Below are 24,228 nucleotides of genomic sequence, written 5' to 3'. Positions count from 1 at the left end.
TTGTTCTTGTCAAATTATGACATCATAATTAAGTCACCGATGACATCATCATTAACATATCTTATTCCCCATGGTGAGTAGTTGACAATGAGCCATGTTTCAATATTTTCCATTGAGTGGTTTGGGAGATATTGAGGTGTAACGTTTTTCCAAGATGGCGTCCGTACCACGTGACCTATGACGTCATAATTATCAACAAAAAATTATACAGGCGGAGGCGCTCCTATGGTAAGTTTTCGTGCCAATCAGACTGACGGTTGTCGAGAAAAAGAATTTTTAAAATGCAGACACATACGGCACACGGCACACGTACGTAACTGAATGCTTAACCCGGGTTTTCGCTTCGCGAGCGCACGGTAAAAATGGTCCTTGCTTCACGCTTAGCATTTATAGGATAGAGCACGGATGAACCCCGTGGGTTTGCATTTCTCTTTCATTATCTGTGATGTTAGGGCAGCGTTGATGCTCCTATGGTTGGTAGCGAGTACCCCGGAAGCATTGATGGAAAGATTGTGGCAATTATATGTGTGGGAAAATTGCATCCTTGGTCAGGGTCGCCCAGATAGCTCAGATGGCAGAGCACTGGTATGGATTGCCAGAGGACCTGGGTTCGATTCCTGGTCTGGGCACATAATTTTCCCACATATATCAATTTGATTATTTAATCCTGTTCATTAATATAATCGCTTCACTACGCCCCCAGTGGTGTTTATAATAGAGGCCATGGATTTGTCTCGCCATTGGAGGAAGACCCTCTCATGATCAGGCCGTTGGTGCTCCTATGGTTGGCAACGAGTGCCCCGGTAAGCATTGATAGAAAGAGAGTGGCAATCATATGTGTGGGAAAATTGCCTGCTCGGTCAGGGTCGCCCAGATAGCTCAGATGGCAGAGCACTGGTATGGATTTACCAGAGGACCTGGGTTCGATTCCTGGTCTGGGCACGTAATTTTCCCACATACGTCAATTGAATTATCTGTGACGTGGCACATTATGATGAATATGAAAGATGAAATAAAAACAAATAGCCTATCAGCTTCATCGTTTAGAATACGAGACCAAAACTAGAAATAGAACAACCATGTCATTGACTGAAACCAATGATACACATTGTTATTTAATCTTCAAGAGACAAATGGATGATTGACCATTGTACAGCAGTATTGTCACCAATAAAAATACATGTAACGTCATCTGGTGTTTTTAAAGAATGAGCCTGGCAAACAATGCACTGCCGATCACGGTACACTCTCCTCATTGTTTGTGGCTCCTCGATGGACAAAGAAATTGAATACAGCACAATCAGTCTCAAAGAGAAGGCCAGACAAAAATGAAGAGCAAAATATGAACGATAAGTCACTTTGAAGTGGAAAACCATTGATGTCAACAAGGCAATAGCTGTTGATATGAAAAGATGACAGGGCAGTGAGATGTCATTTAAAATATTGTTGTAAGTTGTACATTTTGTTGCTCATGAGGCAAACATAAAGAAGTAAATTGGATAGTTTCTTAACAGTGATAAAGCGTAGTGAGGGGATGTGGGGATAAATGCCAATTTGAGAGAAGAGGAAAGTACAATATTTGGGGGAATATTATAAAAATAAAATCTTTTCAATAAAAGATTTCTCACATACAACTATCTTCTTTTTAACGGCCCCAATTATTCCCACCTTCTTATGAGCTTTCCCAAGGTAACCTTTTGGTCTGAGTCTTTCACGAACCAACTGACAAGGTCTGATGTCTGACTGGAGGTGCAGGATTTTGTACATTATTCAGGATGCCGGAAAAGACTTTCCCATTCGCTTCCCCACGGCAATAACCTTCATGAAAGACACCCTGGTATATTTAACGACACCCAGCAACCAATGCTGGCATAGGCGTTCTCTGACGTAACTTCCTCTGAGGGACAGCACACACATTGATGGACCACCCTGCATGCAAAACACCAGGGCGACACTTTATAGATGGGCAGAGATTGGAACCCAGGCTAGGACAGCTCAAAGGCGATCATACCAGTCCAAAAAATTGCTCTCCTAATGGAATCAATAATAGCAAGTCAATGCTAAGCAGGCGAAAGGTTTTATTATTTATTAATTAATTTTTTTCCCACCTTGGCAGATAACACGCGTGTGAGAAAGTGCGTAACTACTTAACGCATGCTTCGTATTCTTCATAAGGAGCTGTGCAAAACCTACTTGTAACACTGCTCAAGCGGCAAACGCGAGAAGGTGCTGGAAGTTATCTCGAATGACATCAAACAATTTAAATAAGAGAGGTATTGCAAAAAACTTCACAAAAAACTGCATAAAACTACTTACTGTAAAACTGTCGTTAGGCCAAAAGAAATCATTTTGACATTTTAGCCACGAGGGGTGGTCTTAATGAAAAGTTAATGCCAGGCTGGGCCCTATTTGACATCATTACACCTACTAATTTGACACCTGCTCAACATGAACCCCTATCATACCTGCTTTGAATGTTGTTACATCTTAGTTTTCCTTTGAGATCACTAGTCACATCAGATGATCAAGCTAATTCGCATTTTCGTGTCATTAAAGCGCAAAATCCCGTCGAGCAGACACGTTCTAAGAAAGTGCCCAAGTCATGTCGTCTTGTTCTCAATAAATGTTTTGGCCTTTTCCCACAATACCCATAATTACCAAGTCTTCTTTTTATTTCCAACCCAGTATTTCGGTCAACATGAGTCATTTTTATTTGTTCTGGGTTAGTACCAGTGTTAGTTCAGGAATCGTGGTGATGTAAAATGGGCAAGATAGGTCAAACATCTTGGATTAAGTGTGAAATAAAGACCAGAAACAAACTAATCCCCAACTTCTAATATTACGGCAATGTACCGTTCATACATTTTGTTAAATACTTATTTATTTTATGCACCTAGAATCAGCTTTTCAACATCTAGTCGCATTCCTGCTGGTATTATGTGTGCAGACCCTGTAAGTTAAGCAGGGCCTTATAGGAATAGCATATTCACATCTTGTCATATATTATCATAATCATGCGGGACATATTTGAAAAGACTTTATTTGTACCTGTGATCCTCAGATTACAAATGGTATTCTGCATTATGGCTCATACACCGTACGGCTGTGAAATCCGTGAACAAAACAAGTGCACAGACAAGTCCACAACCATCCTTCAGACACAGAAGCCTCAACAACGTCTGTACCCAAATAATGAAAAGCACACATGGAATGGCGACCTTATGCAATGGCTGCGTTTAGTGCATGATGTCCAGGTAGAATTAACATGCATGACTAGATGGTATGGGAACATCTAAGAAACGTTATTTAAATGTGGGAACAACAGAATGGCTTATGTACCCAACGGTACGGAAGGAACTTAACACAACCTTCAATGGTGATCTCCAACTCTCGTGATCACTCCATTTCTCCCAAACTCTAGCCCTTTGCCAAAATGGTGGCCAGTCCCATGTTTACAAGTTTACAATCCCGATTTGAAACAGCGCACTTATGATATAAACAATTTAACTACTTTCATTGAGTGTACCTGGTGCGATGGGACATCAGATTGAAAACTATTGCGAAGGCCCGGTGCTGTTGAAATGTCAGAAGTTTTGATTGAATGAAATTTAATTCTGGAAAATATGAATCATATTTCAAAGGTGTTATGTCTTACTGACACTCAACAAAATAAATGATCCTTCGAAATTTGATTTTACAAAGTATTGGTATGTTTAATAACATGTGATGGAAAAATTATTAGCGAACACACTGAAACAACAGTTTTTTGAGTGAACTTCCCTATCAGATTGTTCTTCATTTTCATGTCATCAAACATGATGTTAGGACGTCTATAGGAGAATCATTTCTGTTCGCTTAGTACGACGTTTTTTTTTTTAAGTTGAGTAAATTGTGCTGCAAAACAAAAGTATACCCTCAAAAGTGTCGCTGTTAATGCAAGTCCTTCGCACGCGTTGACGTGAAATGATGGTTTCATTGAAACATTAGAGAGATTCTGCGGATAGAGAGGCAGTTGTAAAGATATACATGGCTTTTGCCCCTGTACGGCAGATGTAGTTAAACATATTTAAAACATCACATTTTAAAATCTATCTTTAGATATTTTTTGATGTTTTAATGTAATGTTACTGCGAGGGATCCATCTCTTTAAATCATAAGTAATGGCAGAGAAACCTAGGCTGAGCTCTAATCTTCTAGAATAAAAGGCCACGAATTTGTTTATTTACAACAAAAGAAAGACGTGCATTCAGATTCGGTTTACTAGTCATGGATTGGGACGTACGACCGTCCTAACACTTTTCATTTTAGTGCATCAGATATTCAAATGAAAATCTGTCCAAATTATCCAATGTGCTACCGAACAAAGTGGAAAATAAATATTCATTAACTGACTCGTTAGGCACCTCCTGTTTGATGAAGGTTCTTAAATCAAAGGTAAAGCTGCATCTATGCGACAGTTTCAAGATGACATTAAGTGCTCTATGGAATATAACACGCGGCAGATAAAAAAAGGAGATTTGACTCGTGAATAAATTGTTTTTGAAAACATACACTTGAAGCAATGGAGATGTGAAAAAACAAGAAATCTGGGAATTTCTCTAAAGGTTGGCTGGGTGTACGTTTCATAAACCTGCCACTATCCTCTTTCAAACCCCCTCGCACTGCTGTTCTGAAAACACCTTTTACACTGCTACCTGATGCCTTCTTCCCTATCCCATCTCTGAACCGAAAAATATGCAATTCCGATTCACTGCAATGAATGTGACAGCTATATTTTGCCAATGTCAAGGCATACTCATATAAATTAAGAAAGCGATAATGTGCAATGAGTGTTCAGCCCAAACAAAAGCTAACATTTCGCCTGCTTGCAAACTGACCTTCTGAACAAGATCAAGAAAAACAGAGAACAGGAAAAAGGAAATCATAGTAACGAAGAAGAACAGACAAAGCTGCAGGAGTTGGAGCTGTGAGACTTTATTTGGCGGGAATTTAAAATGCGCAATAAGTCGCGCTCACCTCGGAAAACTATCTTTCCTGCGCAAATCCTGTGACGGCAATCACACCCAGGCTGTGCGCTCTGTTGAATGAATGAACAAATGAATGATTCATCGATTCATTCTTGGTACATCCTGCAAGCCACTGCTCGCAATATGTCCTGTCATGGCACTCGCTCTGGAGGCTCACAACAATGGAGTCTTGTGTGTGGAGACGACGACAGGGACGCAGACAGACGAGGACATGGACAGAGACATGAACATGGAGCATGCGAGACGCACGGGGCCGAGTGTGGACGGACCGATAAAAGGAGGGGAAAAGGGGACTGAGAGATGGGGACAAAACACGGAAAAGGGAAAGAGAAGGAGGAATAAAGAGAGAAAGATAAGAGAGCGAGCTGCAAAGATGCAGTCGACAAGTGTTGGCTTCAATCCAAGAAAGCAACACCACAACTACGGCAAAACCCACCCGAACACCCAAAAGACCCAGCCAATCTTTCCAATGCTTGGCTGAAATCAAGTTTTTAGGAATACCCACAATCCACCTCTATCTACAATAGTCAATTGAGCCCAAAATCTAAGACCCTAGTATTAGCTGCACTCATTACGAATACCAGCCTTAAGTTTGGTTCTAATCTTACCCTCGTCTTAACGCCAACACTCATGTCATGTCATTTCTACCACACTCGCAGAACCTACTTTATATACTTTGTCACACTTGAATTTCAACCAATATATTCAGTCTAAAATATAAACAAACAAACCAAAAAAAAACCACTCTATTGTTAAAACAAAGCCAAATAACAACCCTGATACCAAATCACGAACGAATTAGTCCTTTTCTTGGTGTGTGGGCAGTTGCACCATCAAGAGTAACAATGGCCTGATCTTTATCATACCCCAAATCCCATACCTCATTCTAAACCCTAGCCATAATCTCTAGCTTTAATTTCCCTCCCAAAGAATTCCTATAACCCTAATCCCATTCCCAAAAGCATACCAATGTCTAATTTACTACAAAGCTCAGAGGTCCAATGCAAACACATTCCCAAACCCTTGAGGGAACGCTTCAGATGAAGTACTCCTTCTTTTCGTGTGCTGAGGCAGGGCCACCCTCAGCATTGATGATAGCAGTGTCTGCGTCAGGTGCATCTTCTGCTCCTTTCGCTTCATGTGTCAGGTACGTACCTGGGTGAGTTGTAGGGGTGATACCATACAAGCAAAATTATTGTCAGCAAGGTTTATGGACATTATGGGGTGAGGGCCAATTATTACAATACCTTACGTGGAGGGACAAGTCATGAGAGGTGCCAGAGCAATGCAAGGGAATAATGAACAATAAGGGATGAGAATTGGAGTGGGATTAAGGCCAGTTAACACGATTTAGAGGTACAATATTGAAAATGAATGTGGTAATGTGGCCAAGTGATGCGTTAAAATGCTAAATTACCCTTGTGACGTGCGAGGTAACGCCCAATGACAATGAGGAGACAGAGCGTGACAAAAACAACAACTGCCACAACTCCTCCAATGACAGCTGTATCTGTCCCCAACCTGCTCTCCAGCATGCCTGGATCTGAATGGGTGTAGGGAAGAAACGATTGTGAGGAAAGAAACCTTGAGGTGCATGGACTGATTTAGTATTACTGTTTCCTTATCCTTTTTCTTTGTGCTGCTGCAATGTCAAAATAACGTTATCAAGGCATTTGAAAATGACAAAAACACTATGAAACTAAAGGTTGTTGGTGTAATGAACCCAAAAACAAAATCCAAATTAATAGAAAACAAGAAGTATGACCGTGTCTGAACGAGTGAGATGTTTCCGTGCACTTGCACCCATTGCAATTATCATAAGGTGCTCAAATGTGTAAGTGTGATATTCATTTCTCTTGGGGGAGGGAGAAGGGTGAGTTTTCATGAAAATTTTGGCTGAATGAATAAAAGCAACTTTTCCTTAAAAATTACCCAAGACAGAGCTTTCTCTCCAGATGTGACGTGCAGGAGTGTGCCCTAATGTGTCATAATAGCACTTTGATTATTGATGGTTTTCTTTTATACATCTTAGCTTATATCCCACTTAATTGTCATAAATTCTCACTTAGATGCTCTGCTTTCTTCACCATAAATATTCCATTTTGGTGTCACCCATAAATAATGAATAACAAATGTCCTGCTCCAGGGATTGGTTGATTTATGCACGGATTTTGCAATTTTTTGACACAAAATGACCCAGTATTTTGCTTACTAGCACGATTCCTGCCCGGTGTGCCAAATATTTGTTTGTACGATTTTTAAAATCATGACTTGTTTATGACATGCTTTATAATTGAGGGGAGGAAGAGGGGACAGAGTAGTGCGGAGGAGGTAGAGAGTTGCAGCAACTGCTGATTCGGGGGTAAAATAGCTTTTCAAATGGCTAATTTCAGCTTATCAACTCACACTTTTACCATGTTCCCTGCAAGTATTGCTTATAATTTTACAAGAATAAGTGGTATTTTTTATTGTTTATTTTGCTAAACCTTTTTTTTTTTTTTTTTTTTTTTTTTTTTGTATACAAGGTCGAGGCTCGTGAAAGAGCGAACATTAATCACACAGAAAGACAAACCGACACATAAAACATATAACATAGGGAGCGGTAGACAAGATGGGGAGAGAGGGGGAAGGACACAAACACAACATTTGAGAGCAGGGACCGAGAGACATGGAGACATCGAGAGATCTGAGAGAGGGCGAGGGCTTTAGGGGGGGGGGGGGGGGCGTGGGAAGGGGGCGGTGGGAGAGGTATAAAACATATGGACACTGCCAGGACTTCCAGGAAAGAAGTTGGAATTTCAAACAAGGTGGATCTGGGGTGAATTAGCGGGGGTAGAAAAGATCAAGGTTTTGGATGGGGGAAGATAAGAGATGGTGGTGAACAGCTGTTTTAAAGACCTGGAGGGAGGAGTGGGATTGAAGGGAGTGAGGGAGTTTGTTCCAGAGGCGGGAGAAAAGAGGAATGAAAGAGTGAAGGTGAGCAGAGAGCCGAGATTTCGGCAGTTTAACCATCAGAGGGTTGCTGGCAGATCTTGTGCGACCTGTAGGAATATTTGGGGGACAAAGCACAGAGAGAGCTGGGGGTGCAAGGCCGGAGAGGAGTCGGTAGAAGACAGAAAGACCACCTACCTGCCTGCGGTGAGTGAGTGAAAGGCCCTCAGAGATAGCTTCATCGCGGGAGATTCCAATAATTCTGAAAGCTTTGGTTTCAACAGCGTGAAGCCGAGCTAGGTGTGAGGCAGGAGCACCGGCCCATAGGGGAGAACAGTATTCCATTGAGCTGCGGATGAAAGCCTTGTATGTGGTGAGGAGCTCAGGTGTGCCGAGGAAGGACTTCGCACGACGGAGGATGCCCAGTCGGCGACTGGCTTTGGAGGCCAGCTTGGAAATGTGGTTTTCCCAAGAAAGATCATGGCAGATAGTGAGACCCAAAATCTTGAGCGACAGAACTTCTTGGAGAGGATTGTTGAGAAAGTAGATGGGAGGGTTGTCCAGTCGATCTTTTCGGAGAGACATCGTAAGAGTGTGAGATTTGTCAGGATTGAAAGACATGTTCCACTTGTTTGACCAGTCTGTGATTTTGTCCAGGTCTTCAGAGAGTGAGGAGGCAGCAGACTGCCGATCTGAGGGAAGAGGAATGGAGCGGCAGAGAGTGGAGTCATCAGCAAATAGATAGAGAGGATTTTCGAGAGAGTCAGAGAGATCATTGATGAAGACCAGAAAAAGCACGGGGCCCAGAACACTGCCTTGGGGAACTCCAGCCTGAACAGGAAGAGGAGATGAGAGAAACCCATTCAGGGCCACACGTTGACGACGACTAGAGAGGAAGTCCGCCAGCCATGCGTGGAGATTTCCATGGATACCAAAGGAGGAGAGTTTGGTGAGCAGAGCGGGGTGCCAGACCGTGTCGAAGGCACGTGATATGTCGAGGGAGACAGCTCTAATTTCCTGCTTGGCATTGAGGACCTCCATCCATTGTTGAGACAGCAGAAGCAGCATGTCCAGAGTAGAGTGACCTGGTCTGAAACCAAATTGATGATCAGAGATCAAGCCATTGGAGAAGAGGAAAGATTTCATATCCGAAGCAATGATGGATTCCATGACTTTGCTGATAATTGGGAGAAGGCTGATTGGTCTGTAGTTGCTAGGATCTGTTTTTGCACCTTTTTTGTGCAAAGCGGTGATGTTGGCTGATTTCCAAGCAGATGGCAGTTGACCTTGAGCAAAAGAGAGGGTGAAGAGAACAGAGAGAGGGTGAGATAGAGCAGCAGAGCAGGATTTTAGGACCCGTGGGCTGATGCCGTCGGGTCCAGTTGCAGAATCAGAGTCGAGGGTTGACAGAAACTTTTCCACCTTGTCAGGAGGAAAGGACACGGAGTCCAGGAGCAGCAGGGTACGACTGGGTATGGTGGGTACAGAGAGGGATGGGTTTGGGACACAAGATTTAGAGGCAAACACAGAGTTGAGGCATTCAGCTTTTTCACGTGCGGAGTCAGCTGTGTAGCCGTTTGAGGTAAGGGAGGGGATGGAGGGCGAACAAACACCAGAAACGGATTTGACCAGACGCCACCAGGATTTGGAAGAGGGAGACAGATAAGAGAGTTCGGTCTTGAGAACGGAGAGATATTGTTTCCTGGCTCTCCTGAGGGTGGACACACACTTGTTTCGGGCTTTGTGAAAGGAAATGAGATTTCCTTCCGTTGGATTTGCTTTCCAGGAGACGAAGGCAAGTTGTTTCTGGGCAACAGCCTCACCACAAGATTCCGTGTACCATGGACGGGAGGAAGGGTAAGACAACTGAAGACGAGATGGGATAAATCTGTGCATGAGAGAGAGCAATTTACTTTGGAAGAATTCCCAGGATGAGTTGATGTCAGAGGTGGTAGAAATGGGAGACCAGTCCAGATGATTGATGGCTGCTTGAAGACCGTGCCAGTTGGCCTGAGTGAAATGCCAGACTCGTCGACGCTGAGCAGGCTCCCTGAGGATGGTCAGAGAGATGTCCACTTTAACAAGGACATGATCAGATGATCCGATCGGAGCAGAAGAAGAGCAGCAGACATTTTCAGGGAAGTTAGTCATAACCAAGTCCAGAAGAGAAGATGTTCCGTTGACTGAGATCCGGGTCGGGAAATTGACAGATTGTGTCAGTCCCAGTGAGTCGCAGAAGTCCTTTGCTGAGGAGCCATGGCTGGTGAGAGAGGTACCCACACCCAGCCAACTGGCATGATGACAGTTGAAATCACCACATATGAGGAAGAGAGAGTTGGGATGAGTAGATAGAAGTTGGTCCATATCATCAGACAGCGAGATGTAGATGGAGTCATCACTGTTTGGTGGACGGTACAACACACATATGAACAAGAGGTGGGAGCGAAGGGGAAGCCGTAGCCAGAGGTATTCCTGGGGGTGAGGTGGAGAGAGTGCAGTGCAGGGCGAGTGAGGAAGAGAGTTTTTGATAAAGATAGCAACCCCGCCTCCAGGACGAGGCTCAAGTCTATCATACCGGAGGAGGGAGTAGCCCGGGAGAGATACTATGGAATCAGAGACATCATAAAGGAGGAAAGTTTCTGTTAAGCAGATCACGTCTGGTTTGACAAAAGCAACCTGTATGGAGAGATCAGTTAAGTTTGAACGAAGGCCCCGGATGTTTGAGGTCCATACCGTTAATGAAGAGGAAGGGGGATCATCAGATACAGAACAGGGGGGAGGAGGGGTAGGGTAAGATGTGGAAGAGGTGGAAGAGGTAGGGAGAGCTGTTGAAGGTGTGTCAGAGATTTCAGAATAGCTCGGAGAAAGGGAAGGATGGGGCGGACAAAAGGTTTGATGGTGATTGGGTGAGCCACAATGAGGTGTTATTTGAGGAGGGGGAAGAGCGAGGCAGAAGGTTGGGGGAGATGGAGGTGAGAGTTTGAAGGGGGAAGAAGCGGGGAGGACGCTTTGAGGAGGGGGAGTGAGAGGGGGGAAATTGAGAAGCAATGAGGGTGGGGAGATTTGAAGGGGAGGGGTGAGGGGGAAGTTTGGGAGGGAAGGGGCAAGGGGAGGGATTTGAAAGGGATGGGATATGGGGGAGATTTGGAGGGGAGGGGTGAGGCAGGAGTCTAGGAGGGGAGGGGCGAGGGGGCGTCTTGGCGGGGAGGGGTGAGGGGGTCGTTTAGGAGGGAGGGGGCAAGGGGGGAGATTTGAAAGGGATGGGTGATGGGGAAGATTTGGAGGGGAGGGGTGATGGGGAAGATTTGGAGGGGAGGGGTTATGGGGAAGATTTGGAGGGGAGGGGTGAGATTGGATTTTTGAAAGTGTACGATTTATGGGAAACGAACATTTATTGCAAAATGAGTTGCTTGTGACCTTCGAGTTAAAAATACGTTTAAGGACGCTGGATGGAGGATGGAGTGCAGGAGAGTTTAGGGAATGTAGAAAAAAGGCACTATAGGAGATGGATATTTTTTTTGGGATGAATTGATTTGGTGAGCAAGTCGAAAGCAGCCTTTTAAAGAAGAAGAAGAAAAAGGTGTTATAAAATATGACGGAATACATAACTTGAGGGGAAAGTGTAAACATTGAAGGTTAATGAGTGAAAACTATCTGGGGAAATGGGGGAGAAACACGTGGTCGAAGAACGAACGAACGAATAAGAATGAATAAACGAATGATAACAGAGAAGGAAAATGTTTTGTTTTTTTTTTTTTTTTTTTTGTTGAGTTGAGATTTACACAAGGAAGGCTATGGGTGAAAAGACTGGGAATACAGAGAACGAAAGTTATTGGATCACAAAAGACGGACCGCTGAGAGAAAAACAAAGCCTCAAGGTTGTACAGTGCACACTGTACAAGGCCTCAAGACACGACACGGCAAACAGACGATCAATTTATGAAAGATAAACACCGAGAAACAACCAAAGTTGCACACAATAACTTCACACACCGAAAGATAAATACAGTTTCGACAAAATACAATTGTGAACAGACTTAACTTCGAAAAACGTGGAGACCGTGTGGAGCTTCGAAAATCCCTGCCGCCGTCTCCAAGATCTCGCGAGATCCTAAACCTCTTGCTAAGTCAGCATGGTATGTATAAGTATACTATGTGATACCAGTACCGTCTATCATGTTTCTTAGTGAGTGATACTTATTCAGTTATTTATTACAATTTAAGTATACAGATGCATGAACACACGACCGTCAGCATTCAATTGTCAGGAATGTTTTCTTTGTTTGGCTTCCCACATCATTATGGCCTAGTTATAGCTACTGCAGTTAGCTATCAGATTACTTGAGATTCAAATGCTTACAATCCATTAAATAAGTTATTATTTGAAATGATTATTCAAGTCCCCCTCCCCAACTTTACCCCTTTTTCCTTACTTATACAGGGTGTGCCAAAATGATGGGACAAATTTCAGGGTGGAATAATTCTATAATTCTATGATATGGAAGGTAATTATTGTTTTTTACTTTTCAGGTTGTATCAGAGGAGCTGGAGATTTTAAAAAAAGAAAAGAAGTTAATCTGCGGGGATGACAAATTGGACACGTGAACAACTAGCCTTCGAGCTTGAGCAGTAGATTTCTTATTAAAAAAAAAATGGATCTCTTATTCCAAAGTTTAGCGAACGTAACATGCAGGACCTTTGGTTTCAACAAGACATGTGGCTACACTACACGTAAGTGTAATAGGTTTCACCTGTATGTAATCAGTGGTTTAACTTAAAAGTTAAGCTCCCCCACTTATCTAAGGAGTTTTAAGGTGCAACTCACTTGGTCAACCAACAAGGCAAACATGAAGACCAAGAAGCTTTCCAAAGAAGTCAAATATAAAGTGGTGGAGAAGCACCGTTCAGACGAGGGTTGTTATAAGAAGATGTCAAAGTCACCCATTATCTCTTTGAATATGGTGAAATCCATCATTAAGAAGTGGAAGACGTATCATACCACATAGACCACTCAGATCAGGTCGCCTATTCAAACCCAGCAGCGATCAAGCAGGAAACTGTTTTGGGATGTCACTGTAAATCTAACAATGACTTTGAAAGATCCACAAGGCTCTATGTTTGACATGGGGGTCAGTATTCATCAGTCAACAATATTCCGTTCCCTTCACAAAGCTGGCCTCTATGGAGAGGTAGCAAGAAAGAAGCCATTACTGAAAAAGGCGCATCGAAAAGGTCATATGAAGTTTGCGAATAATGTGGAGAAAAGTTCTGTGGTCAGACATGACAAAAATCGAACTTTTTGGTCTAAATTATAAGCGTTAAGTCTGGTGTAAGCCTAACACTGCACATCACCCAGCCAACACCATCCCTACTGTCAAGTATGGTGGTGGCAACATCATATTATGAGGCTGCTTTTCATCAACAGGGACTGGCAAGCTTGTCAGGATGGAAGGAACAATGGACGATGCAAAGTACAGGGGAATCCTTGATGAAAACCCGCTTGAGGCAGCCATGAATCTGAAACTGGGTAGGAGATTCACATTTCAGCAGGACAATGATCCGAAGCACAAAGCTAAAGCCACACCAGAGTGGCTGAATAAGAAGAAAATTAATGTTCTTGATTGGCCCAGTCAATAAGAAGAAAATTAATGTTCTTGATTGGCCCAGTGAAAGTCCTGACTTGAACCCAATTTAACATTTACGGCGAAACTTAGAGATTGCAGTCCATCAATGATCCCCATCAAACTTGGCAGAACTAGAACAATTTTCACATGAAGAATGGCAAAAGGTGTTTCCACCAAGCATTGACCTAAGGGGCTGTTACGTCCCGGTGTTCGTGTCTACTATGAGGGGGTTAACCTCCGTTCCCTCCCGAACTTACCGGACCTGTGGCTGCCACGCATGAATAACTTCATACTTCGGCAGGTTACGAACCAGCAACTCCAATCGCCAATTGGTCCGTCATGCGATAGCAGGGTCCAAACGTCTAACACCGCTTACGACGTGACGGTTTCAATTGGGGAACGTACCGTACGTACCCTCTGGAGGTGTACCACTTTCTTTTGTTCCTGGACAGAAATTTAGATGACTGAGCAACCGTTGGTACCCACTGGGCTAATGCTAATTTTGTTACGGCCTATCACTACTCTGGGTGCGAGCAATGGCAGACCAATGGAAGAAAAGACATTCATGGACAGAGAGAAAGGAAATGTTTAACGATTTGATTTATTTACAAATATTTAAAGTGAAACTTATCGATGGGAAAGAAAAAGGGACAAGTGGCAGAAACTTAGCTTATTCTACGCCGTATTACAATCACTACGAATAAACACAACAAGGTGCCAGCACACATTCACGGGGTAGGGGAGGGGGAACAAACGTTGGGAACCTGGTATCGAAATGGCCACGATGTTACCAGATGCTTCTCCTCGCGATGCCTTTTGTCTCGACCTCACCAACGAGCACCTGGCCAGCAAATGGCAGTCCCGAACATGAGCAGGTAAAGGTGATCCCCAGCAAGAACATGAGCAGGTTGAGAAGTGTTGGGAACCGTGCATAGCGAGTGTGTTGGGAACCGTGCAGAGCGAGTGCATCAGGAACCGTGCATAGTGAGTGCCAGAGAACCGTGCAGAGCGAGTGCCAGAGAACCGTGGAGTAAGCACGTCGTGATCTCATGCAAGGTAAGTGAGTGTCGTGCAAGAATGAAACAGGCCAAGCGAGTGAATCACGCGCAGAGGCAAGGTGAACAATGTCCCAGGCCGAAGAGAGAGAGTCCAAAAACACGTGTGCAGCCAATGTAATCCAAGGCGAAGAGTAATGCAGGCATGTATTGAGGCCTATGAGAGGGTCCGACCAAGAAAGGAGCACGTGTGTACTGCCAATGGAATCCAAAAGCCAAGAGAAAAAGTCAGAGAATGCACGTGTGCAAGGCCTTTTGTCCAGCCCTTGCCGGGGGTGGTGGGGGGAGGGGGGTGTTTTCCGGGCTCCTGATTGGTCGAGTTTGTCAATTCGCCCCCGCAAGCTCCCCCGAAGTTCCTCAGGCCATGATTGGTGGAGTGTCGCTTCATCTCGTGGACTCCAGCGCGACAGGTAAATTTGAGCATGCACTTGGCTGGTGTGCTTTTGAGCCTACATGCACTGCCTGGCAAAATATCCCTTATGAGTGGAGGACCTGTCTTTCCCTCCTCCAACACATAACGACATAATAACCCATATAAAGGAAAGGGACTAAGACAATGGTCTGCTATGAAATAACAATTCTAAGGGACCTGTATGGTGGTTGCCATTACTTTTTAGTGGTTTCCCAAAACTGTAATACTTTAGCAACCAGTGAATTTTGATTTGTACATGTTTTTTGCAGGTATTCCTGACATATAGCCTCCTTCAATTATAAGTGTTTAGTTGGATATCTTCAGTTATGAATAAAAAAGTTCATTTGGAAAAATTGTTTCTACATAATTCGTAATTCATCAAAATCTTGCATTATTGGAAGGGGGTGAATAATTTTGCAGGCCCCTGTATGCTTTTGTTAATTTATTTATTTGTATGTAGCCTGTAGCTGCTTGGCTGCATCATTTTCTGGTGGGCGTGGCTGTGCTGCTGATGCAATGCCCCCTTTCCAACTAGCTGGTACTCATTTTGCTGCCTTCAGAAGGATGACAGGCTGAGTCAACCCACCTGGTGTTAATTCAACAGCACAACAGGGGCTTGAACTCAAGACCCTAAGATCTCAAGCCAGCAACCTGAACTATCTTCATTTGTGAGAAAGATGAAAATTTACAGGTATTCAATTTTAATGCCTGTCCTGGAAGCTAACATTTGTGTCACTTGAACACTAAAGCCTAGAAATCCAAAGGAGTTGGAAACTAAAAGTTATTTGTTCTTAGTTTCCACTGATGCAATTTCACAAACAATAAAGTGTTGCATGCATTTTGGATTTGTAAAACATCATAATGTGTATGTGTCCATTCTGCCTCCCAAACTATAATTTTGTATATTATATACAAAACTCAAAGTTACAACAATAAGCAGTACTTGAAAAGGCCGATGTACTTAGATTGCGTTATAGGGTTGTGGCAGAAATTGCAACTACCAATTCATTTTTGTGGTTCACAAAACTTTTGGTGACTGAAGAAATTCATGACGAATCATGATGTCAGTTCTCTTTTGTAAGTTCACTCCAGAAAGAATGTCATGCAAGACCGACCTGACTGGGAATAAATGTGACTGGCTGTGAGAGGCCACGCATGTCCTGGAGAAGGAATCCAAAGGTTCTAACTCAGGAAGGGTACAAACACAATCTGTAGAACTTTTGCACAGTCGCACATGAGTAGCTCCACATAACATATGCGGCACATCTCTGATAAGAAACCATTCGCCCATGCCAACATAAGGCTTCCATCATACCGGTCTGAATTTGCAACAATGTTCTACTGTGATATCAATCATGTTCTCTTCTTCATTAACACTTGCAGTCATCCCTGATGTAAAGGAATGCATTTTATTTCTCTGCATAGGTCGACGGTCACCAAAGAGCTAAATAACAGAGGGTGGCAGATTTCCACACCGACTTGAGCAGAAGGGACCAGGTGAAAAAGAAATTGTACACAGACTACAGTCTATATGGCAAGAGAGAGACAGGGGAAAAAAAATTAGGTAGGAGTGAGTGATTGTAGAAAAGCTCAGGAGTAGATTTTGGAGACATTATGAGGTGATGATGGAATGTAGCCTTGAAGGACTGGAGGGCTCAGGATAAGACAGACACAAGAAGGTTGTGTAGACAATAGAAATGTGGGATGAAGGAATGCAGGCATGAAGGAATGGAGGCAGGCAGGCCTCAAACTTGGAGTCGGAAAGAGTAACAGAATGTAATTTTATGGAAGAATTTAAGCAACTTAAACTGGACATCGTCTGTTTAACAGAATCCTTCCTCCTACAAGACGTCCATGACTCCTCAGTGTCTCTCGTCGGCTATTGCCTCCTTCGATTTTATAAGCCTGAACCATGCCCTGGCAGCAGACTTGCACTTTACATCAATAACTCAATTTCTCACTGGCCGTGTACTGATATTACACCTCCCAACCGTCAGGAGTACCTTTAGCTACGACTTCCCCTCCGCTCCCACCTCTTGTTACCTTCGCAAAAGCGGAAGGTTATGTTTTGATCGCTGTGTATTTATTTGTATGTCTGTGTGTGTGTGTGTGTGTGTATGTTATTCGCATAACTCAAAAAGTATTCAACCGAATTGCATGAAATTTGGTGGGATGATTGGTTATTATACGGGACACATTTGATTAGATTTTGGGAGCAATCGGGTCAAAGGTCAAGGTCAAGGTCACGAAAAGGTCAAAATCGTATTTTTACCATAGCGCGGTCAATTTTTATCCAATTGGCATGCAACTAATGCCAAAATGTTCAGAATTCAATGCCCGATCTTGTGATATACGACATGACCCAGTGAAGACATTACCCTTGTTAGCGGTTGGGGGTCAAAGGTCAGGGGGGTCACGACCTTGCAAAATGTGCGTTTTTTGTCATAACTCGGTCAATTCTTATCCGATTTGCATGAAATCAGCACCAAACTGTTCACTGTTCTGTTCCCTACACTCCCATGCCAAGTACAGAACAGTAGCTGCGGCGAAGGTATGCGCTCTACCGAGTGCCCGTTCTAGTTTTTACCTTCGCAAAAGCGGAAGGTTATGTTTTGATCGCTGTGTATTTATTTGTATGTCTGTGTGTGTGTGTGTGTGTATGTTATTCGCATAACTCAAAAAGTATTCAACCGAATTGCATGAAATTTGGTGGGATGATTGGTTATTATACGGGACACATTTGATTAGATTTTGGGAGCAATCGGGTCAAAGGTCAAGGTCAAGGTCACGAAAAGGTCAAAATCGTATTTTTACCATAGCGCGGTCAATTTTTATCCAATTGGCATGCAACTAATGCCAAAATGTTCAGAATTCAATGCCCGATCTTGTGATATACGACATGACCCAGTGAAGACATTACCCTTGTTAGCGGTTGGGGGTCAAAGGTCAGGGGGGTCACGACCTTGCAAAATGTGCGTTTTTTGTCATAACTCGGTCAATTCTTATCCGATTTGCATGAAATCAGCACCAAACTGTTCACTGTTCTGTTCCCTACACTCCCATGCCAAGTACAGAACAGTAGCTGCGGCGAAGGTATGCGCTCTACCGAGTGCCCGTTCTAGTTTGTTTGTGTGTTTAACCGTCCACCAAACAGTGAGAACTCCATCTAGATCTCTTTCACAGACAACATAGACAACTTTTAACCACTCATCCTAACTCTCTCTTCCTCATATGTGATGATTTCAATTGTCACCATGCAACTTGGCTGGGTGTTGGTACCTCTCTCACCAGCCATGGCCTTTCAGCAAAGGATTTCTGAAACTCCATGGGACTGACCCAATCTGAGAACTTTCTGACCTGGATTACTCCAAATGGCAAATGCTCCGTTCTGGACTTGGTGATGACAAACTTCCCCGCAAATGTCTCTTGTTCTTCCTCTGCTCCAATTGGTTCATTGATCATATAGTTGTGAAAGCCAACATCTCTATGGCTATTCTCAGAGAGCTGCCTCAACATCGGCGTGTCTGGCAGTACACTCAGGCAGATTAGCAGGTACTGTATGCAGCCATCTCTCTTCGGAACTGGTCTCCTATATCTACCGTCCCTGATATTAACCCAGCTTGGGAATTCTTCCACAGAAACCTGCTTTATCCTCTGCACAGATTCATCCCATCTTGTCTTCAATTAATCCTACCCTTCTTCCCACCCATGGTACACTGAATCCTGTGGTGAGGCAGTTGCTCTGAAACAACATATCTTATCATCCTGGAAAGCAAACCTGACTGAATGCAATCTCCATGGATTCCAAAAATCCCACAGCAAGTGTGTGTCCACTCTCAGAAGAACTAGAAAACAACATCTGTCAAACCTCAAGGTTTAACTTTAAAACTTGTCTTCCTCCTCTATATCCTGGTGGTGCCTTCTTAAGTCTGTCTCCGGAGTATGCTTCCCCTGTATCCCTTCCCTCATTTGAAATGTCACCACAGCCGACTCCATTCACAAAAAGGCTGAATGCCTCAAATTTGTATTTGCTTTCAAATATTGTGTGCCCATCCCCTCACTCTTTGGATCCACCCGTCTCAGTCAAACTCAACTATTCTTGGACTCTGTCTTTTGCACTTTAAAAGGTGGAGAAGTTTCTGGCAAACCTCAATTATGATTCTGCAACTGGACCAGATGACTCACGTGTCCCAGAAACCTGCTCTTTTGCTCATGCACGTCCTCTCTCTCTCTCTCTGCCCTTTTCATCCCAACATTTGCCCTTGGTCATCTTCCATCTACTTGGAAATCCACCAACATCACTGTATTACATTAACAAAGTTGTAACAGCAAATCCCCTAAACAACAGACCTATTAGCTTACTTCCAATCTTCAGCAAGGTCATGGAATCCATCTTCACAGTTGATAGGAAAATCCTTCCTTTTCTCCAACAGCCCCATCTCAGATCACTAATTTGGATTCAGACCTGGTCACTCTACCTTGGACATGTTGCTTCTAATCTCCCAACAACAGATGGAGCCCCTCAATGTCAGAAATGAGATCAGGACCATCTCTTTGTACACACCTCAAGCTTTCAATGCAGTCTGGCACACACTCCGCCATGCTTTCCAAACTGTCTTCCTATGGCATCCATGGCCAACTTCAAACTTGGCTTCCTGAGTTCCTCTACTCTCGTAGCCAAACCAACTTCCACATTCTCTTCAATCTAATTCTCCCCTCCAAGTCTTCAAGATGATATTTTTGACCCTTGCTAACATGCCTACCCCCAAGCCCATTTCCTCACAAATTTCCAGTTTTTCCTTCCTGAGAGTTTGCTTCTGTATCCATCTTGTGCATCTCATGCGTCCTCCCTTACCCCTCCTTCTTACCTGCATCCATTGTTCGTCCATTGTCTCCCTCTATTTTTTCCTTCAACTCAGCTGTTAGCATTCCCCTCCTCCTCTTTTTACTGTTCCTTTTTGCTCTGTTGCACCATGATCCATTCTGCTTTCTAGCTCTTCCATGATCCTTGACTTTGTATCCAAAAAAGGAAAACTGGTGGAATGGGTGGGGCAGCAGGGAGGATTGAGGTATGGGAATTCTTTATCTGTGAATAGCTTCTGTATCTATACTGCTGTACCTTCAAGAGTCTATGGAAGCTTACTGCACCATTCCTTACAAAATCTCATCAGAATTCTATGATATCTCATGGGTGCACATCGGATTTTTATGTGAAAAAATAAAAAATATTTTTTCACATAAAACGGCTTTTTTGCTCGCAAAAAAATTATTTTGCTATTTTCGGAGAAAAAAAGAATTTCGCCCTTTTTCGGGAAAAATAAAATAAAATGCCCTTTTTGGTCGAAAATGTCTGGCAACGCTAAAAAAAATTAGGGAATTTTTCGAAATTTTAAACTGCGATCGAAATTTTTAACTGCGATCGAAATTTTTTACTGCGATCGATCTCAAAAACAAAACGTTGCGTCCACTTGCGTGCGTTGCGTCCCCAGCGTGTACAGCAGTGAGGCGGTGTACTACAGTGAGAGAGTGTACACAAAGTGTGAACAAGTCTCCTATCAAGATGAGTGCTGCTCTTCGTGACAAGTGGCTGAAGGAATTCAACGCTGGCGGCGATGGGGCCACCTTCAAGTACGTGTCGAGTGACACGGCTTTCTGTCGAGCTTGTGAAAAGACTTTCCGGGCGAAGCAGAAGTCTGAGCTGGCCCAACATGTCCAATGAGACCGCCACAGGAGCAATTTGGCCTTGAAGAAGAAGAGGACGGTCACGCAAGCCACCATGGAGGTCTTTGGTGGCGGAAAGAGGCACAAGTGCGACATCGTGGCTCAGGAGCTGTGCCAGGCCATGCTGGCCACTGGCATCCCATGGTCGAAATTGGAAAACCCTGCCCTCCGGTCGTTCCTGGAGAAGCACATCACTCTCCAGATCCCCGATGAAAGCTGGATTCGAAAGCACTACCTCGACAATTGCTACGACGAGGCCTTGGCGGGGATCCGTGCCGACCTCGGACAGCAGCCCATCTGGCTGTCCGTCGACGAGACGACCGATTCGGCAGGTCGATATGTGGCCAACATCATCGCGGGACGCTTGTCCAAGGAGGGGTACTTTCGTCCCCACCTCGTCCAGTGCATGTTTCTGGAGAAGACCAACTCCGGGGAGATCGTGCGTGCAGTCAATGACACGCTGCGCTATCTTTGGCCTGATTTCAAGCCGGAGTGCCTCAAGGTCCTCGTCAGCGACGCCGCGGCCTATATGATCAAGGCCGGCCATGCCCTGAAGGAACTCTTCCCAGACTTGCTGCATGTGACTTGCGTTGCCCACGCGCTCCACCGTGTCTGCGAGACAGTCCGAGAAATGTTCAAGGACGTCAACGACCTGATTGCCATGACGAAGAAGGTGTTCGTCAAAGCCCCGTCGCGTGTTGTCTTTTGGAAGGAGCAGCAGCCCAATCTTTCTCTCCCCCCGGAGCCCATTCTGACTCGGTGGGGGACGTGGATCGACGCCGCGGTGTTTTACGCCGAGCACTTCGAGGCCGTCAAGGACATTGTGGACCAGCTGAACGATGACGACGCGATGGCAATCCGGAGTGCCAAGGACCTGTTCGGAAAGGCGGACATCAAGCTCAGTTTGGTCTTCTTAAATGCCCACGTGTCGTTCATCCCGAAGATCCTTAAGCAGCTGGAGGAGGCCGGCATGGAGCTGGCCAAGGCCTTCCAGCTCCTTGATCAGGCCAAGGAGGAGCTCAAAAAGATCCGAGGCTGCCGTAAGGAGATCCTGCTCACCAAGTTCAAGGCGGTGCTGCAGCGCAATCCCGACATTGGTGTGCTGAGGACAGTGGCTTTGATCCTGGATGGAGATCAGCACGGATCTGAGGTTGGTGTGCCGGCTGGAGTCAAGCTTGCCGACATCCCCCTCTTGAGGTACTGCCCCATCGTCAGCGTCGACGTGGAAAGGTCCTTCTCCGTCTACAGAAACGTCCTCACCGACCGCCGACACCGCCTCACCAAGGAGAACATTACCAAGATAATGATTTCAAACACCTACTTTAACCGTTCCTAAAAGGGTCTTGTCAATTTCTTCTAGTCCTCTACTTATCAAACAATGCGGTTGCAATAAAGGTACCTGAACGTCATTTTTTACCTGTTTACTAGCCCAGAGTGCTTAATGTGGTGCAGGAAAAAGCTTACCATTTTTTGTTCTTTTTTTGACTGATTTCTGAAAAACTTGGTAATAATAAAAAATGAATAAAACGGGGGAAAAAAATATTTCGGGATTTTTTCACATAAAAAAAAAAAATTCCGCTTTTCAAAACATAAAAGGCCTATTTTCTTAACATAAAAATCCGTAGTCTACTGAGTCATGGGATATGAATATGAATGAATGATCGTTTTTAAGGCCATTTTCCCCACTAGAGTGGGGGTTAGCCTTGCTGGCCCCATGACAATCATGGTTCCCTGTTTGAGGCAATGTTTTTATGGCCGGATGCCCTTCCTGACGCCAACCCTTAGTCGCCTCTTACGATGCGCAGGGATACGGTGTACCTATTCTAAACCGGGGTACACACCAGGATCATTCATCCCAGCAAGCTGGTACTCAATTTGCCGACCTCGGAAGGATGACAGGCTGAGTCAACCCCCCTGGTGTTAATTCAGCGATCGACCGGGATTACGAACCCAGGATCCTAGGATCCCAAGCCGGCACCCTAACCGCTAAGCCAACACCATGGATATCATGAGAGATTAATGTTATAGTTTTCCAGCCAGGCACCTCTTGCTGATCTCCAACAACATGCAGTGTAACAGCATGCTGTCTGCTCCTCACAGTTTGTGCCGTCAACTCTACATCAATCGCCGTGCATTTCTGATCATACACAGCTGTCATGGAGTCTGTCATTGGCACCTAGAGTTGGTGAGCATAACAAGTTATGAGTAGTCATAACAAGCAGTGATAGTACAAAGAGGGCCCTGGTGAGGACAGAGCATTTTTGAGGTTTTCTAGCATTATTTTAGTCTTTCCATTGTGCAGCAGTGACACCAAACTGTTGTTGATTCATCCGGATGCATTGCCTTGTGCAGAATATGCTAGTACATTCATGGTTACATTGGTTGTTCTTCCATGGAACCCAATTTTACAATAAACTGTAGCTCACACCTGTGCCAAAATAAAGTTTCCATACAAAATAAAGTTTCCATACGGAGGGGTTTTCGGACAGAGAAATGTATGGCTTTTATGACCAGCGAGGCAATGCCTCGTTATACTGTACCTTCATGACAGTGAGCTAAATAGCAAAGCACTGCAGTCGTTGCAATTGGCAGTTGTCAGAACAAAAACGGGTTTGCAAAAACAAAGTTTTGGACACGTAGGCCCACTGACAGGTGTCCAATGGAATGACAAACCAGTATATTAAGAAATCCACCATGTTGTACTTGCAGGCATTCCAGATTACGAGCCAGCCAGTCAGACTGAAATTAATTATCTGCTCCCTTTGAGACATTGCCACTGAAGGACAAAGTATTGCAATTCTCAATCCATGCTCCAGCTGGAAGATCACAGGGGGTTTGAGCTTCAGGTGAGCCAGTGCAGGTTCAAGGTGGATTGTGGGTGCTTCTTACAGGGAAATGGATGCAGCTGGAATTTCAAATGTGGGTAGAATACAAATGCATACACATGTCCAGTATGACTTGAGTAATGTACCATGGGACCTCTGATGTTTGCAAGTGGATGAGACAACTCGTTTTCAAAAAAGAGAGCGAACACAAGAAGCCACCGTACAATGTGGGTGGAATCTAATTGTATTCGATCACACTTTCAGCAAACTTTTAGGATGGGCATTTAGACATCAATGATTCCTCTTCCTGAGCTATTCTCACTAATTACCAGTCTTAAAGCAATTGATTTGACAAACACGTTTCTTTTTCCAGTGGATTTTGTCACAAACGCAATTCCACCGCCCGCTTGTTTTTTTTCTGCTGAGCTCCCAACTACATCATTTGTCCGTGACATCGAAGAACAGTTTGTTGTTGAGGGAAGCATTAATCATGTGTTCATATCTGCTCAATGTTTTATATCCTCCCCCTCATGTAGCACATTTCAGTTTTGCTCTTTTGTAGAGGCCTTCAGGGGAAAAAATGAAATTAAAATTGCCATCCTCACCAATGATCAGGATTATTGGTGAAACCGA

General features: G+C 44.1%; 1 protein-coding gene and 1 non-coding gene across 8 annotated transcripts in view; one reads left to right on the top strand and one right to left on the bottom strand.

The window, feature by feature from the left end:
- The first annotated feature begins 556 nt into the window (after positions 1-556).
- On the top strand, positions 557-629 carry TRNAS-GGA (transfer RNA serine (anticodon GGA)). Its single transcript has one exon. It is a non-coding gene; the product is annotated as a tRNA-Ser (tRNA).
- Positions 630-1,082: 453 nt separating this feature from the next.
- LOC137433361 (cell adhesion molecule 2) overlaps positions 1,083-24,228 on the bottom strand; it is a 372,982-nt gene continuing 349,836 nt past the window's right edge. For 5 of the 7 annotated variants that reach the window (XM_068125694.2, XM_068125705.2, XM_068125731.2 and 2 more), the window contains 2 exons: positions 6,445-6,570; positions 1,083-6,182 (listed from right to left, as the gene is read on the bottom strand). In XM_068125694.2, the coding sequence (XP_067981795.1) occupies positions 6,064-6,182; positions 6,445-6,570 (245 nt within the window). In that variant the 3' untranslated portion in view covers positions 1,083-6,063. The remainder of the gene's footprint in view (positions 6,183-6,444; positions 6,571-24,228) is intronic. The other 2 variants (XM_068125699.2, XM_078782687.1) reach the window with 1 other exon arrangement.

This window comes from Myxine glutinosa, chromosome 1 (genome assembly GCF_964187855.1).
Source record: "Myxine glutinosa chromosome 1, kmMyxGlut1.1, whole genome shotgun sequence".
NCBI classification, from domain to species: Eukaryota; Metazoa; Chordata; class Myxini; order Myxiniformes; family Myxinidae; genus Myxine; species Myxine glutinosa.
This window is presented reverse-complemented; position numbering and strand designations above follow the sequence as displayed.